This window comes from Scyliorhinus canicula, chromosome 1 (genome assembly GCF_902713615.1).
Source record: "Scyliorhinus canicula chromosome 1, sScyCan1.1, whole genome shotgun sequence".
NCBI lineage: Eukaryota > Metazoa > Chordata > Chondrichthyes > Carcharhiniformes > Scyliorhinidae > Scyliorhinus > Scyliorhinus canicula.
In genome coordinates, this window is record NC_052146.1 from 260,685,837 (window position 1) to 260,701,484 (window position 15,648).

Below are 15,648 nucleotides of genomic sequence, written 5' to 3' on the forward strand. Positions count from 1 at the left end.
GGTGAGGGACTTTGTTAGAAGGAGGTGTCATCCTTTCCGGAGCTGGCACCTCCAGTGCTGCAAGACAAGTTGTTGTCCGAGGATGGCGTTAGGGAGGGGGGAGTGGCGGATGTATATGGAGAGCTGATGGATAGCGAGGGCGCTCCTGTGGAGGATGTCACACGCAAGTGGGAGGATGGGTTGGGGCAGATTTAGGGGCCGGGGCATGGAGGGAAGCCCTCTGGAGGGTGAATGCTTCCTCGTCGTGTGCGAGGTTAAGCCTCATTCAATTTAAGGTGGTACACAGAGCCCACATGACGGTCTTGAGGATGAGCCGGCTCTTGTTGGAGGTGGAGGATAAGTGTTGGAGGTGTGTGTGTGTGTGTGGGCAGGTGGGGGTGGGGGGGTGTTGGTGAACCTTGTGCACACGCTTTGACGTATCAGAGGTTAAGGGAGTTTTGGAAGGAGGTTTCTGATGTAATGTCTGAAATTCTGGCTCTGAGTCTGGAGGTGGCGATATTAGGAGTGTTGGAAGACCCGGGAGTTCAGGCAGGGAGAGTGGCTGATGTCTTGGCCTTTGCCTCCCTGATTTTCCAGATAAGGATTTTGTTGAGAAGGAGGGAATCCGAGCCGCCAAAGGCGAGGAATGTTTTTAAGGGATTTTTGCCCACCAGCTGCATTGCCAGCTTTTCTCATCACATTCATAAGCACTTAGACAAGAAGCAGTGAAGGGACAGGTCCCATGTCCAACCCGCCCATAACTTTGCTTACTGACAGATCAAAAGGTCTATCTAATAACAGGCAAGAATGGGGAACACTACTCTCGTATCAGACATGTGACACAATATACAGGGAACCATATAGAGCAGGGGTGGGCAAACTACGGCCCGCGTGCCGCATGCGGCCCGCCAAAGGTCTTTATGCGGCCCACCAAGTCATTAAAAAAAAAATTTTTTTTTTTTTAAGGTTAATGGGGGGGGGGGGGGGGGGGGGGGGGGCTGTTGGGTACTTACTGGTATAGGGGGATTACGTTGACTTGAGTAGGGTGATCATTGCTCGGCACAACGTCGAGGGCGAAGGGCCTGTTCTGTGCTGTACTGTTCTATGTTCTATATGAGGCGCCCAGACTCATAACCGGGTTGAAGTAATTATTTTACTTAATATACTATGCGGCCCTTTAAAATTGTGAATTTCTGAATGTGGCCCTTGCACGGAAAAGTTTTGCCCACCCCTGATATAGAGAATAACGGGGCGGTTTTTTAGCCATGTTCATCGTCAGAGAAACAGTGACGTTGGTGGAAATCCAGAGAGAATTGGGAAACAAAATTCTTCACGGAGAGATCACTTTTCCCAATTTTCCGCCTCTCGCGATGACGTCATGAGTTTCATGACCATAGAGGGCAAGAACCTAATTTTAATGGATTTCAATAAATTTAAATATAATTACCAACCCCCCCTCCCCGCCACATGATGCCCCCTCACTGAATATTCAAACCCTTGGTGATGTTTACAGCAGGTTCTGAAAGACGAGAGGTAGTGAGGAGATCCATCCGGTGGCGCAAATGTAAGGATAGCCCCGGGGGCGAGGGACATGCCCTGGCACTGTGCCTGAAACTTCCCCCACCACCATGCCAAAGGGCAGTGTCAAGGCTGGACCCTTGGTGGGAGCCCCATGGAGGGGTTTCCAGGCACGGGGAAGGGCGGGCATTGAGCGGGGAACTTGTGGGGGGGGAGGGTGGATGAGCAGGCAGTGAGGGAAGGGAATGCCAGTGATACCTTCATGGTGGTGGGGGGGGGGGAAGCCCCCGATGATTGATTGTCCACCGGGGCGGGGAGTACCCCTGATGATTGTCAGAGTGGGAGGAGCCCCCGATACCTCCGCTCGCAGGGTGGGGGGGGGGGGGGTCTAAGCTTCGGCCAGTCATTTCCCAAACAATTCAAATGTCCACAATCTGCGTTGGTGGCAAAAAACAGGCACCAACTGATATGTTGTTGGATTTCCCAAATGTTGTGTTAACATACGAACATAAGAACTTGGAGCAGGAGAATTACTAAACGCATTCAAATGGTCATTGGATAGGCATATGGATGATATGGGAATAGTGTAGAGGGACTTTAGAAGGGTATCACAGGAAAGTGCAACATCGTGGGCCGAAGGGCCTGTACTGCGCTGTAATGTTCTATGTTCTAGAGGCCATCTGGCCCTCAGTCCTGCTCCGCCATTCAATAAGATCATGGCTGATCTTTTTGAGGACTCAGCTCCACTTATCCGCACGCTCACCATAATCCTTAATTCCTTTACTGTTCAAAAATCTATCTATCTTTGCCTTAAAACATCCAATGGGGTAGCCTCATCTGCTTCACTGGGCAGGGAATTCCAAAGATTCACAACCCTTTGGGTGAAGAAGTTCCTCCTCAACTCAGTCCGAAAGCTGTTTCACCTGTCAGTGGAAACAACCTCTCTGCTTCTATCCTATCTATTCCCTTAATAATTTTATATGTTTCTATCAGATCCCCCCTCATTCTTCTAAATTCTAGTGAGTCTGGTCCCAGTCTACTTAATCTTTCCTCATAAGCTAATCCTCTCAACTCCGGAATCAACCTGGAGAATTTGCTCTGCACCCCCTCCAGTGCCAGTATATCCTTTCTCAACTAAGGAGACAAAAACTGCACACAGTACTCCAGGAGTGGCCTCACCAGCACCCTATACAGCTGCAACATAACATTCTTGTTTTTCAACACCACCCTCTAGCAATGAAGGACAAAATTCCATTTGCCTTCTTAATTACCTGCTGCACTGCAAACCAACTTTTTGCATGTCGGTTATCCTGGTTAAAAGCGTATTAGATACAGGGTGGGATTTTCTGGCCCTTCCCACTGCTTAAGTCAACGGGAATTGAAATGGATTTCCACAACTACCTTGGAGAAAACCACCGCAGCGGAGCGGGAACATCTGGAAGACAGTTGCAGTTTCAACTAATTTTTCCAGCTGTTCAAAGGAACCCCACAAGATTGTTTACAGAGACTGAGACGACAGATGGACCTCCAGTTTAATGGGTGTGATTTAACGGCCTCTTTACGGCAGATGTATTGTCAAAACAGGGTCCTTGAATCTCGTGAGAGACACGTCACGAGATTTGCGACGCTTGAGACGTCTTGCGAGAATCAACCAAACCTCACGAGACATCATGATCGCGATCTCGGGTGGCACGTAGCACAGTGGTTAACACTGCAGCCTATGGCGCTGAGGGCCCTGGGTCACTGTCCGTGTGGAGGTTGCACATTCTCCCCGTGTCTGCGTGGGTTTCACCCCTACAACCCAAAGATGTGTTGGTTCGGTGGATTGGCCACATTAAATTGCCCCTTAATTGGAAAAAAATAATAATTGGGTACTCTAAATTTATTTTTAAAAATATCTGGATCTCGCCCATGCTAGGCGAGATCCAGATCAGCATATTTAAATGATTCATTAGGCTCATTTAAATATGTGTTTGCCGGATTCTCCCGGGGCCCGTGATTCACCGATATGCCTGGGAGACCTTGCCAGGGCGTTGTTTAGTCCTGATCCACACAAACGTGGACCAGTCCTAACTGCACCTGGCGGGGGTCTCCCAGACCATTGGAGATCATAGGGTGGTCTGGGACACCTTGGCACTGCCAGCCTGGCACGCTGGCACTGCCACCTGGGCACTCTGGCAGTACCACCCAGGTGGCACTGACAGGGGTGCTGGCAGCACCAAGGTGCCAGATTGCCCATGCCAGGGATAAGAGACTGGGGTGCCTTACCCATGAGAGGTGGAGTGAAGGGGGCTCGAAGAACCTGGAAGAGGTAAGTTGGGTGCAGGTGGGAGAGAGTTCTGGAGGCCACTCAGGGTTGAAAGATCGGGACTGCCATTAAAAATGCACCAGGATCCGCAAGTAGTCTCCTTGAAAATGACCTAAGTGCGGCCTCAATGGGGCGTTCCTCACTGACCCTGCTAAATATGGCTGAAACTGGACATAGAATTATTCTTGTTGAAGCGCCACGGTGTCTCTTCGAAAGATAGCTATTCGTCAGTGATGTACTCAGTGCTTTACTGGGTGTCCACCTAAGATTTTGTGCACGGGTTTTCGTTGTGGCATGAACTCACAGTCTATGACTCGGGGAGCGTGCTGCTACTGAGCTGATATTGAAAGTAATAAGTGCAATCCGGTGGAATGGATATATGGTCATTCTACAAATGTTTATTTGCTCAAATTTTGAAGTATTCATCATATTATTTATCATTATAATTTACATTTGTTATGTTAAATCTGTGGCCTTTTCAATATTATTTTTCTGGCGGTGAAATCTGAAGATCAGCAAAGATCACTTTTCAGCAGTGAGGTATTGAACTACAATCAGGAGCAGATTGACTTCATTTACATAATTGTTTGATCTTGTGTCCAGAATTGGCTGATATGTTTGCTGATACATCAACTGTCACTGGTTTTCAGAAGAAATTCATGATATGTGAATTTCTTTCTATTCTGTATTTCAAGCAAAAAATGTTACAATTATAAAGCCTTTATGTACTTCCCAATTTTGATTTTCTGCAAAATTATTGTGCTCAGTCATTAAAATTGAATCAAATTCACCAATGGCCAATGTGGTGTTCTTTGTGTTGCTAAATTCGGGATGATTGGCGTAGTGTTCACAAAGATCACAAGTAGCTTTTAAATTGAACAAAGCTATAAACTTATTAACACTACTTAATTGGATTCAACACTTACTCCTATATAATACACAGTTGATTATTAACATATAATCTGCATGCCTCGACTAATCTCTGCACTATTACATTAACTATGATCTGCTCTCACTAGCACTTTCTTTTCTTCAGCCTGTACTCTGGCTTTCTCCTCAATCTCTCACCCACAAGGCTTAGCATCAATGCCGTATATAGTTGTACATCTAGCTCCCCCCTACTGCTCAATTTAGACATTTCATTAACCCTTGCAGTTCTTAGATTTATGATAATGTCACAGCCAATAAGTAGCCAATGTAATATAAAATTGGTACTATCCTAAATTAATCCTGCAATGAAGACTAGAAGAGAACTGCAATGACAGCCATCCATCCACGCACAAAATAACTGAAAATACAAGTTTTATTGGGCATTAATCACTGAACGCTTTATACTTTATGTAATGTACATTTTGCTAAGCACACTATTTAATTGAAAGGAAATAATGTCACAAAAAATAGAAAGAAGGAATAGGTATTTGACATTGGTTGTTATTAAATGCTTCTCAAGTGCTGTTTGGTCCTTTTGACTTACTGATATTCTTCGGTAATGCTTGTAATTGGTTTCCATGGTAAAAATCCTGGTAAGACTTCAGAACTGCCATCCTCTTCAAATGCTGAGTGCTTTGAAGTCTTGGTTGTGATGCTGGGGTTAGCAATTACCAGCTATCTGAACTGAATAAGCGCGTACCTTTGTCATCACGATGAGTTGTTGCAATGCAGACTATGCTGCCACTGAAAGGAATTTTTCTCTTTTAAATTTCTAATTTGAAGTGCTCTCATGTCATGAATTATTAAAGACTTAATGCCCCAGCATCCTTTATATGCTTGGATAGTGTTAACTTAAAGCATTTGTATCATCTTAATGAGAAGCAGATGTCCTCATAGCAGTAGCTACAAGCAGAGCAGGGCAGGAATGAGAGGTATAGTTAATGTTTGTTTCTCATGTGTTTCAGATTTGTGCATCTTGATGCTGATAATTTCTCAAAAAAAGAGTTTAAAACATTGAATATTCCACAGAATGTGGTCATCATCACAGCTGTGCAATCTCAGATATATCTGGCACTCAAGGTTGAGGTCTTCAGTTTTATGAATTCATTTGAGGTTGATCTTTTTTAGTATAGACCATAAGACTGTAAGACATAAAAGCAGAATTAGGCCACTTGGCCCATCAAGTCTGCTCCGCCATTCAATCATGGCTGATATTTGTTTCATCCCCATTCTCCTGCCTTCTCCCCATAACCCTTGATCCCCTTATTAATCAAGAACCTATCTATCTCTGTCTTAAAGACAGTCAATGATTTGACCTCCACAGCCTTCTGCGGCAAAGAGTTCCACAGATTCACCATCCTCTGGCTGAAGAAATTCTTCCTCATCTCTGTTTTAAAGGATCGTCCCTTTACTCTGAGATGGTGTCCTCTGGTTCTCGTTTTTCCTACAAGTGGAAACATACTCCCCAAGTTCACTCTATCCGGGCCTCACAGTATCCTATAGGTTTCAATAAGATCCCTCCTCAGCCTTCTAAACTCCAGCGAGTACAGACCCAGAGTCCTCAACCCTTCCTCATACAACAAGCTGTTCATTCCAGGGATCATTCTTATGAACCTCGTCTGGACCCTTTCCAAGGCCAGCACATCTTTCCTTAGATACAGGGTCCAAAAACTGCTCACAATACTCCAAATGGGGTCTGACCAGAGCCTTATACAGCCTCAGAAGTATATCCCTGTTCTTGTATTCTAGCCCTCTTGACATGAATGCTAACATTGCATTTGCGTTCCTAACTGCCAACTGAACCTGCACGTTAACCATAAGAGAATCATGAACAAGGACTCCCAAGTTTCTTTGTGCTTCTGATTTTCTAAGCATTTCCCCATTTAGGAAATAGTCTATGCCTGATTCCTCCTTCCATAGTGCATAACCTCACACTTTTCCACATTGTATTTCATCTGCCACTTCTTTGCCCACTCTCCTAGCCTGTCCAAATCCAACTGCAGTGTAGGGGAGAAAGGGAGGGCTTCTTGTAAGTCCCACCAGATGCAAAACCATCTGAGGACGTGATTGTGGAACATTATTGTTGATAGTTATGGAGCAGTCTCTCACCTGAATGCCATCAATGTTGCAAATCATTTGTAGTGGATAAACGTTTTGTTACAGCTCGCAGAACATAGTTTATACAGTAGAAATCCTGACCACTATGAAACTGGTTGTCGGGATCTGCAGTGTCTGCACCAGTGAAATGCTTTGCATGCAGAGATACTGGGTTGGATTCTCCGTTCCCCAGCCCGTGTTTCTCGGCGGTGTGCTGTTGGCGGTCGGCGGGATTCTCTGCTCGTGCTGCTCAATAGGGGGCTGGATTCTCCGATTTTGAGGTTGATGCAAACTCAGCGCATACTTGTCCCACGCCGTCAGGAAGTCGGCCCATTGGGGGCAGAGCATTGGAGGAGGGCTTTCAGGTGACGTCCTGAGGCCGTCCCCACGCCATGCGACTTACTCACCAATGATGCCGTTTTGGAGGGGGCGGAGCATCCGAAAACAGGCGCTGCCCCCGATTTCGGCGTCAAAAGGGATTCTTCGCCTGATCGCTGAATATGGGGCTGGATTCTCCGTTTCAGTAACTATGTCCACGCCGTCGTAAAAACTGAGGCCTTTTACACCAGAAAAACGGGCGACAAAAGGCCACATAGTCACAGGCCTGCAGGGGGATAGCAGGGACCCGTTGTGAAACTCGCAGCTCCAGCTGCAGATACGGGATCCCGCACTTCCGCGGCCGTGCGTGTTCCATGGCGGACTCTGACCATGGAGCTGGACCGTGTAAATAGTGTGCGCTGTGCGCCAGACCTAGACCCAAAAATAGCCCGGCCCCTTATGAGGCCCCCCCTGCCTCCGTCTCGACCCACTTCCGACCATGGCATCCGAGGACTGAGTCCGCAGCCACCACGCGAGTATCCAAAACGGCAGGACCAGAGTAGATCGACGCCGTTGGGACTTCGGCCGGCTGGGAGAATCGAGGAACCGCCGCCGGTCCCAATTCCATGCGTGGGAATGGATTCTCCGGTTTTGAGGTTGACGAAAACTCAGAGCACATTTGTCCCATTTTGGCGTCGGGGTGCGGAGAATCCAGCCCATGATTTTGCCGTCGGGTAACGGAGAATCCTGACCAGGATATCCCATTGAAGCCACCCACATCGCCGGGAAACTAGCGGGTGGAGATGCGCTGCCGACAGGAAAAGAGAATCCCAAAGGCCAGAGTATTCCGGCCAATAAATGGAAATAAAGGGAATCTACAAAATGTTGGATTTTTGTTTGTTGCAAAAGTGACAAATGGGGGCCAAATCACACTTTTTAGAGTGGGCAAGGGAGAAAGAGGATTTAATCTCCAATTGTGGTCATGAATATGATATAAAATGACTCTTGCTTCAAGTGTGTCCGTTAGGAATTATTTTGTACAATATTAGGCCTTTAAAGTGCTTTTACTTGGACTATTTTTGATACCTTTTATTCAATATCTTCACAAAGACTGGCTTCCATAGCGTAGTATGTGCTTCCTTATGAATTTATACATTTACCTGACATTGCATGCAGAACGAGGCACAATGACCTAGACTGACAACATGGAATTACCAGTTTACTGTTATTACTCCTCTGAAACTGACAGCAATTTCTGGAGACTGCACACACCCAAATGCGAAAGCTCAGAAGTTGCAGTCAGTGATTCTACAATTCCCCATAGCATGCACTGTTGAAATGCCCCCAGCCTGCAATCAAATGGAAATCACTGAACTGATGAAAACCTTTCATTTAGTGTCATTAGGTTCACTGTAAAAACCTTGAAAATGTCACACCTTGTTGAATGATATGTAACTGGGGATTTTGATGGCGCACTGTGTTGATAAAGACTGCTGAACAGACCTCACGGCGACGAGGTCCCAGGTTCAATCCCAGCTCTGGGTCACTGTCCGTGTGGAGTTTGCATATTCTCCCCGTGTTTGCGTGGGTTTCGCCCCCCACAACCCAAAGATGTGCAGGGTAGGTGGATTGGCCACACTAAATTGCCCCTTAATTGGAAAAAATTAATTGGGTACTCTAAATTTAGCAAAGAAAAAGGACTGCTGAACAGTTTCGTGTCCCTGGGAAAACACATTTTATGGGGGCGATTCTTCGAGCCCTGTGCCGGGCCAGAGAATCGCCGTAACCGCGGCACGTTTGGCGCGGCGCTGGCCGTGGACCACTGGAATCGGCGGGGCCGGCGATTCTCCGGCCCGAATGGGCCGAGCGGCCGCAGCGATACGATGGACTCCCGCTGGTGCTGTTCACCCCGCCGGTGGGAACTCTGCGCGCACGGTCAGCACGCGGCCTGTGGAAGGGGCCTTCAATGGGGTCTGGCCTGCGATCGGGGCCCACCGTTCGGCGCACCCCCCCCCCCCCCCCCCCCGGCCTACTTTCTGGTGCGCCTGGCCCCTGCACACTGACGCCATCTTGAGTCGGGGCCGGGGCGCTAAAGAAGTCCCCCGCACATGCCAGAATCTGTTGTACCCGGGCCCGGTTTGCGCCGTCGTGAAACATGACGGCGTTCACTACGGCACGGACACTTGGGCTCCGTATCGGAGAATCGCCCCCAATATCTGTGAAATGCCAGGTTCTCCCTTCTGATTAAAAGCGTAGAATTTTTATTTTTTTAAATGGGTTTGTTATTTCCGTCTCTTAATCATGCGTGTATGTCCCATTTACTTTACCCTGTAAAGTGTAAAGCTTTGTATGTTTGACTTCCTGGTTTGCTGTCTGAGAGAATTATTTCACTGTGATTATCCCCTTACTCTGCTTGTGACACCACTGTTGCTGAATGACTGGAATGAATGAAATGAAATGAAATTAAAATCGCTTATTGTCACAAGTAGGCTTCAATGAAGTTACTGTGAAAAGCCCCTAGTCGCCACTTTCTGACGCCTGTTTGGGGAGGCTGGTACGGGAATTGAACCGTGCTGCTGGCCTGCCTTGGTCTGCTTTCAAAGCCACCCTCTTATTCCAACATGGCACAACTCCTGAGGCTTCAGCGGAGTGGACACAGTTTGCTCCTCCCCTGCTCTCACAAACGAGACATCTGTGATGGACATCCTATGTATTTTGGAGCTTGTTCGGGACCTGCAAAAGACTGCCCACCTACACCTGTGTGGGTCACTGTCTGTGCGGAGTCTGCACGTTCTCCCTGTGTCTATGTGAGTTTCCTCGGGGTGCTTTGGTTTCCTCCCACAGTCCAAAGATGTGCAGGTTAGGTGGATTGGCCATGATACATTGCCTTTAGTGTCATAAAAGGTGAGGTAGGGTTACTGGGTTACGCAGACAGGGTGGAGGTGTGGGCTTGGGTGGGGTGCTCTTTCCAAGGGCCGGTGCAGACTCGATGGGCTGAATGTAAATTCTATGATTCTAGGAAGCTATTGTAATTCCACTTTTTTTCTTGGACAGTGGAAGCCTCAAGGATACATGCAAATTATGGTCTTATGATATATTTAGGGCTAACAGACACTCCACTGTGCAAAACCTGATGGGCAAAAAGTGGGGATCTTTATGGTCCTGCAAAAGAGTTATTTTTCAGGCCAGGTGAAGCAGGAGAGCTCTACAGTGCTCCACATAAGAAGTTTGCGCTGCTGTCACTCCAAGCACCCCCCTTCTACGTTTTCAAAACCCTCCATTTGACGACTTACCCGAGTGCTGATCATGCAGCCTGGAAACTAAAGTTAGTGAGCTGCCTCTAGATGTCTGTTTTGGACAAACAGCTGGCCATGTCTGTGTTTACAAAGCCCCCTGATTTTTATCACAACTCAGCTCTCGGAGTAATTGCAATGATCTAAGGTGACTTCATGCTGCCGAATGGAAAATACAGCTTTCGTAGGCAAGCAGATACTTCCTATATTCAGAAACTTGACCCTGAGTATCTAGGATAGCAGGTCTTGGGACAAGCAGTAATATTGTTGGGGTATGCACTTGAACTGTGAAATAGTGAAAGGGGTCATGAGAAATAAAATTACATTAATGCCCAAGCCCCTCTACCTCCACCGCCTTATAGCCTTGAGCAGTAGGAAGTAACCAATCACAAGGTGGCTCCTGACAGTGAACACTTTGGCTGCATCCATGTAAATAAGGTAGAGGTTTCCTGGAGCGGTGGCAACGGAGGCAGATGTGGATTTGGCAACTGGCGGCAACCAGGTCACCAAAGGCCTGGCATTTGCATCACAGATTTTCATATTTATACAATGTTTTTCATGTAGATCTATAACATACAAACTTTAATAATTATACACTGAATGTTGTTATGCTGTTTTGTTTATGTTGGCATCTTGTGTCGTGTTAATTTAAAATCTTAAAATGGGGTTGTATTGAAAAATAGTTTGGAAAGTGCTGCACTAGAAATATTATAGGGTGTCATTCCATACTCCCAATCTCACTGACTGATGCAATTTCAATATGCCAACAAAAGATAAATTCCAATTAAGCAGATATGCAAGAATTTCCTTGAGTTCTCTTGATCAACCACTGTGCTTTGGCAGACGATTTGCAGAAATCCCAATTAGGCAATGTCTCCGAGGTTTCTGTGGATCTTCCCCCCTCAGATTTTCCCAGCACTGATTTGAAATAAAAATAATTAATTTGGCTTAATTAAGTAAAGTTGCGAGCAAGCATGAACAAATCTGCACAGTAAGACGATAAATATAACACACAACTTCCACTGGACTATAAGTAATTTCAAAGGGACATGGATTAAATTGGGCATCTTGGTGTCAGATGAAGTGTATGTGGAGAAATGTGGAGTGAAACTTTTTGGGAAGAAGAATGAGAGGAAATATGTGGCGAAGCCTTAGGCTGGATTCTCCGCCCCCCGATGCCGGAATCGCGTTCGGCGTTGGGGCGGAGAATCCGTTTTGGTGCCAAAATCGGCAGTGCCGGCAATTTTTGAATACTCCGTGCCTTGAAAAGTGGTGTACTCTAGGAGTACTCTACGCCGATTATCCACCCCCTCAGGCCATTGCCTGAGGCCCGCTCCGTGATGCTCCGTCCCCGACTGGCCGAGTTCCCAATGGCGTGGGACTGTCATGGTCCCAGCCGTTCGGGAACCTCGCGTGGTGACTGCGGACTTAGATCCGCTGGCAGGGGGGCTTCATTCAGGGCTTGGGGCTCTGTGGGCAGGCAGTCCAGGGCGCGCGAGCAACCGATGGAGGGCACAACTTTGGTGGTCCAGGTCTGCGGGCTGAGTCCGCCATGGAACACGATGCGACCGCTGAAGGCCGCCGCTATGCGCATGCAGGGGTGCTGGGGGCCGTAGCGGCAGCTAGAGCTGCGAAGCTCTACGCTGCCTCCCTGCTAGCCCCCAGCAAAACAGGGAATCGGTGGCCTTTTGGCGCCAGTTTTCCTGACGTAAAAGACCACCATTTTCACACCGGCGTTTAGTCTCCAAAACGGAAAATCCAGCCCCACTTTTTTAAAGCAGAGGAGCAGAGGGAGATAGCGGCTTCAAATGCACAAAGCTTTAACGTGGGCAGACCAAGCTTATAAGAATTTTAATGAAAAAAAATCACATCTGGCATCCCAGGTTTTACAGACAGTAGCTTTGGATATGAAAACATGAATAATGATAAGCCTATAGAAAACCTAGAAATACTGCAGGTAGTATACAGTGAAGACCAAGGAGACGGCAGAAGAGATTCGCTAAGATGGTATCAATGGTGAAAGGCTTCAGTTATGAAGCAAGGTGGGAGAAACTCGAAGTCTTTGCAATTGAATTAAGACAATTAAGAGATCTAATAGAAGTATTGAAATTTATGAGGGGTTTGATAAAGAAAATTGTGGGAAAAACGATTTCCATTGGTTAGTGAGGGTATAAATTTAATAATATTACCAAAAAAATAAAGGAAGAAATTAGCAAGATTTTTTGGATGTAGTGGATTATTAGGATATCGGATGCTTCATTATCAACAGTGTGGGAACAAAACCCACAACATTTAAAATGGAAGGGATCTTCATGAAAATAACAAGGCTATTATGCACAAATAGAAATCCTTGAGTCCGCACTCGGCGGGAAGACTGGAAAATGTCGCCGGAGAGATTGTGTTTCCCATTTCCCTTGTCCCTTGCCGGCACTGTCACGAGATTCACACCCACAAAGGGCATGAACCTCATGAATAAATTTGAATTTATTTAAGTGCAACATTTATCAGCAACAACCACCCCCGCACACCAAATGATTCCCGCCTTACGAAATAGTCATACCACAGGTTGGCACTGCCAGGTTGGTACTGCTCGGTTGGCAGCACTAACCTGGCAGTGCCAACTTGCGTCAGTGGGCAGTGCCGGGACGGATCCTAGTGGGAGGCCCATGGGGTTTATGTACATGTGTAGTGTGCCAAGGGTGTGTGGGAGGAGAGCGGAAACATAAGGGGTGTTTTGACAGCGATGAAATGAATGTCCGGGGGGGGGGGGGTGGTCACTGTGAGAACCCCTGAGACGTCAAATACATGGGCTGGGGGCTGTTAGACTGTTGGTCTGGACGCCCTTTAAAGATGACACCCCAATCTGTATGGAGACGGTCTCTAATTCTGAGAGTCCCTGCCCACTTAAGTTATGGAGTAAACAGCGGCCACTCACTTTGTTTTGGCAAAGGGGCTCACTATAATATGAGAAAACTGGAGAGTTCCACTCCAGTTTTCTGTGTGGGCATATTTGGCAGATAAAAGTTTCAAAGAATATGGGAAAAGGACAAGTACAAAGGGATAAAATGAGTAAGTCTGTAAGCGCTGGTAGAAATCTTGAGTTCTGAGATTAATTTACCAAATACTTTCGAGATTCTTCTTAGTCCTCTGTAGCATACATCAAACTTTGTTTTTTTAAAAGCAAAATCATAGCTTTAGATGCCATGGAATTCCTTCTTGCTTCTATGATTTGGATCAGGCTGTCAGGGCCCTTGATGGGAAGTTTGGTAGCACCGCTAACGTACACTACTGCAGTCTGCTGTTATTAATCTCAATGTTTTTGTAACTAATAATCATACTTTGTCTTTATTGTGCAGGTATTACAGCTTGGGTCTGAGATCCTTCCACAGTACAAGCAAGAGGCACCAAAGACTCCACCTCATATCATCTTGCATTACTGTACATTCAAAACTTCCTGGGATTGGATAATTCTGATTCTGACCTTCTACACTGCAATCATGGTCCCATACAATGTCTCCTTCAAGACCAAACAAAACAATGTGACTTGGTTGGTGGTTGATAGTATAGTTGATGTAATCTTCTTAGTAGACATTGTCCTCAATTTTCATACCACGTTCGTTGGGCCAGCGGGAGAAGTAATTTCAGACCCAAAGCTCATCCGTATGAATTATTTGAAGACTTGGTTTGTTATAGATCTCCTTTCCTGTTTGCCGTACGATGTCATCAACGCATTTGAAAATGTAGATGAGGTTGGTATCTGATGATTTTGCCCTGTAATTCATGGATAGTAAAATAATCCCTGTAAAATAACTTCTCCTTGCTCCACACTAGCAAGGGGAAAAATAAATCTGGATTTCTCATTCTGAGTATTATCCAGTCGCTCTTGCTAGAAAGTGCTTCTGTCTAGATGTCAGATGAGACTTGACTATCACATCTAGGTTAATACTCTGGTAAATTCAGAACACCTCATGCTTCAGGAGGGAGGAAAATTGAAGATTCAGTGGAACCTTACAGCGTATGAATGAATTAGTGGGGTAGGTTTTCATTGTGATTATTTGTGTGGTAGCCTGGTAGAGTGCAGCAGTCTCCTTTTATAGAAATCATTGAAATGTAAATTAGACAGAAGCAGTAAAGGTGGATGATTTGCTCTGCCAGATTACTGGAAAATTTACTTCATCAAAGTTTTAAAATTATTTTGGAGGATTCCTTTACGTGTTAAATATGTAAAATTAACAGGATTGACTTTAGAAGATGTTACTTTTCAGTTAGAAAAAAGTTCAGTAAAAATTGTAATTGGTTGGCTAGTAGTCAATATTTCCGAGTGATGACATTTGAACAACATTTTGCCAAGCAAATTTCCATAACCAGGCAGTATTGGAATTGTGAAGTGGGGGAAATTATATAGTGAGGTGTAGATCTTCCTAACACTTGAGTGGTGTTTCAGTTACCCACCCGTTTCTTGCCCCGTGATGGTGAGGAAGTGGGGCTTGGGAAACCGGTCAATTTGCCATCTGACTGCCATACTGCAACCAGTGCATGGCTGGGTATTGAATTCAATGGCATGGGTGGCAACCTAACAAATAGTTATGCCGTGGATAATATTGAGTTTCTTGTGTGTTGCAGCTGTGCCCATCCAGATCAGTGGTGAATTTTCCATTACATTCTTAAATTCAGCCTTGTAGAAGGTGGAGACAATTTGAGGGGGCAGAAAATGAACCAATCGTTCAGAACCCAGCACCTGAATTAATATGACTGGTCTAGTTAATCAGCGGTGACCTCCAAGGTACTGATGTGGGACTCAAGTGATGATGGTGCAAATTGAAGGGTAGAGGGAGATGGATGGGCTTGCCCCTCTTTGAGACGGTCATTATCTGTCATTTATGAAGGCCTGAAATTCGATTAGTAATCCACTAATACAATTATTAATTCTTACCCAACATAACGGCACTATGGAGCTAAAGTATGTTTTATACTGCAGCATAATATAAAATTATGCACTGTTGGAACAGTGTTTTCTTGTTTACATTTCTGTGTCACTGCTATCACTGCTATCAAAGAGTATTTCTGAACAAGTTCAATACTATAATATTCATCCAAGGAGTAGAATGAAAAGGCAGAAAGTGGCATTTTAGTCCTCTACTCAGTTGTGCTCAATGATCTTGATGGTGTGGCTCCTTTGATTAAACATCCTGTGGGAGTTACATC

At 45.8% G+C, this 15,648-nt stretch overlaps 1 protein-coding gene across 3 annotated transcripts in view; it reads left to right on the forward strand.

Annotated features, from left to right (window-relative positions):
• The window catches only part of kcnh1a (potassium voltage-gated channel, subfamily H (eag-related), member 1a), a 415,016-nt gene that overhangs the window by 69,417 nt on the left and 329,951 nt on the right, over positions 1–15,648 (forward strand). For 2 of the 3 annotated variants that reach the window (XM_038812190.1, XM_038812179.1), the window contains exon 6: positions 13,800–14,192. The exons of the other annotated variant lie outside the window; for it this stretch is intronic. In XM_038812190.1, the coding sequence (XP_038668118.1) occupies positions 13,800–14,192 (393 nt within the window). The remainder of the gene's footprint in view (positions 1–13,799; positions 14,193–15,648) is intronic. 3 annotated transcript variants of the gene reach the window in all.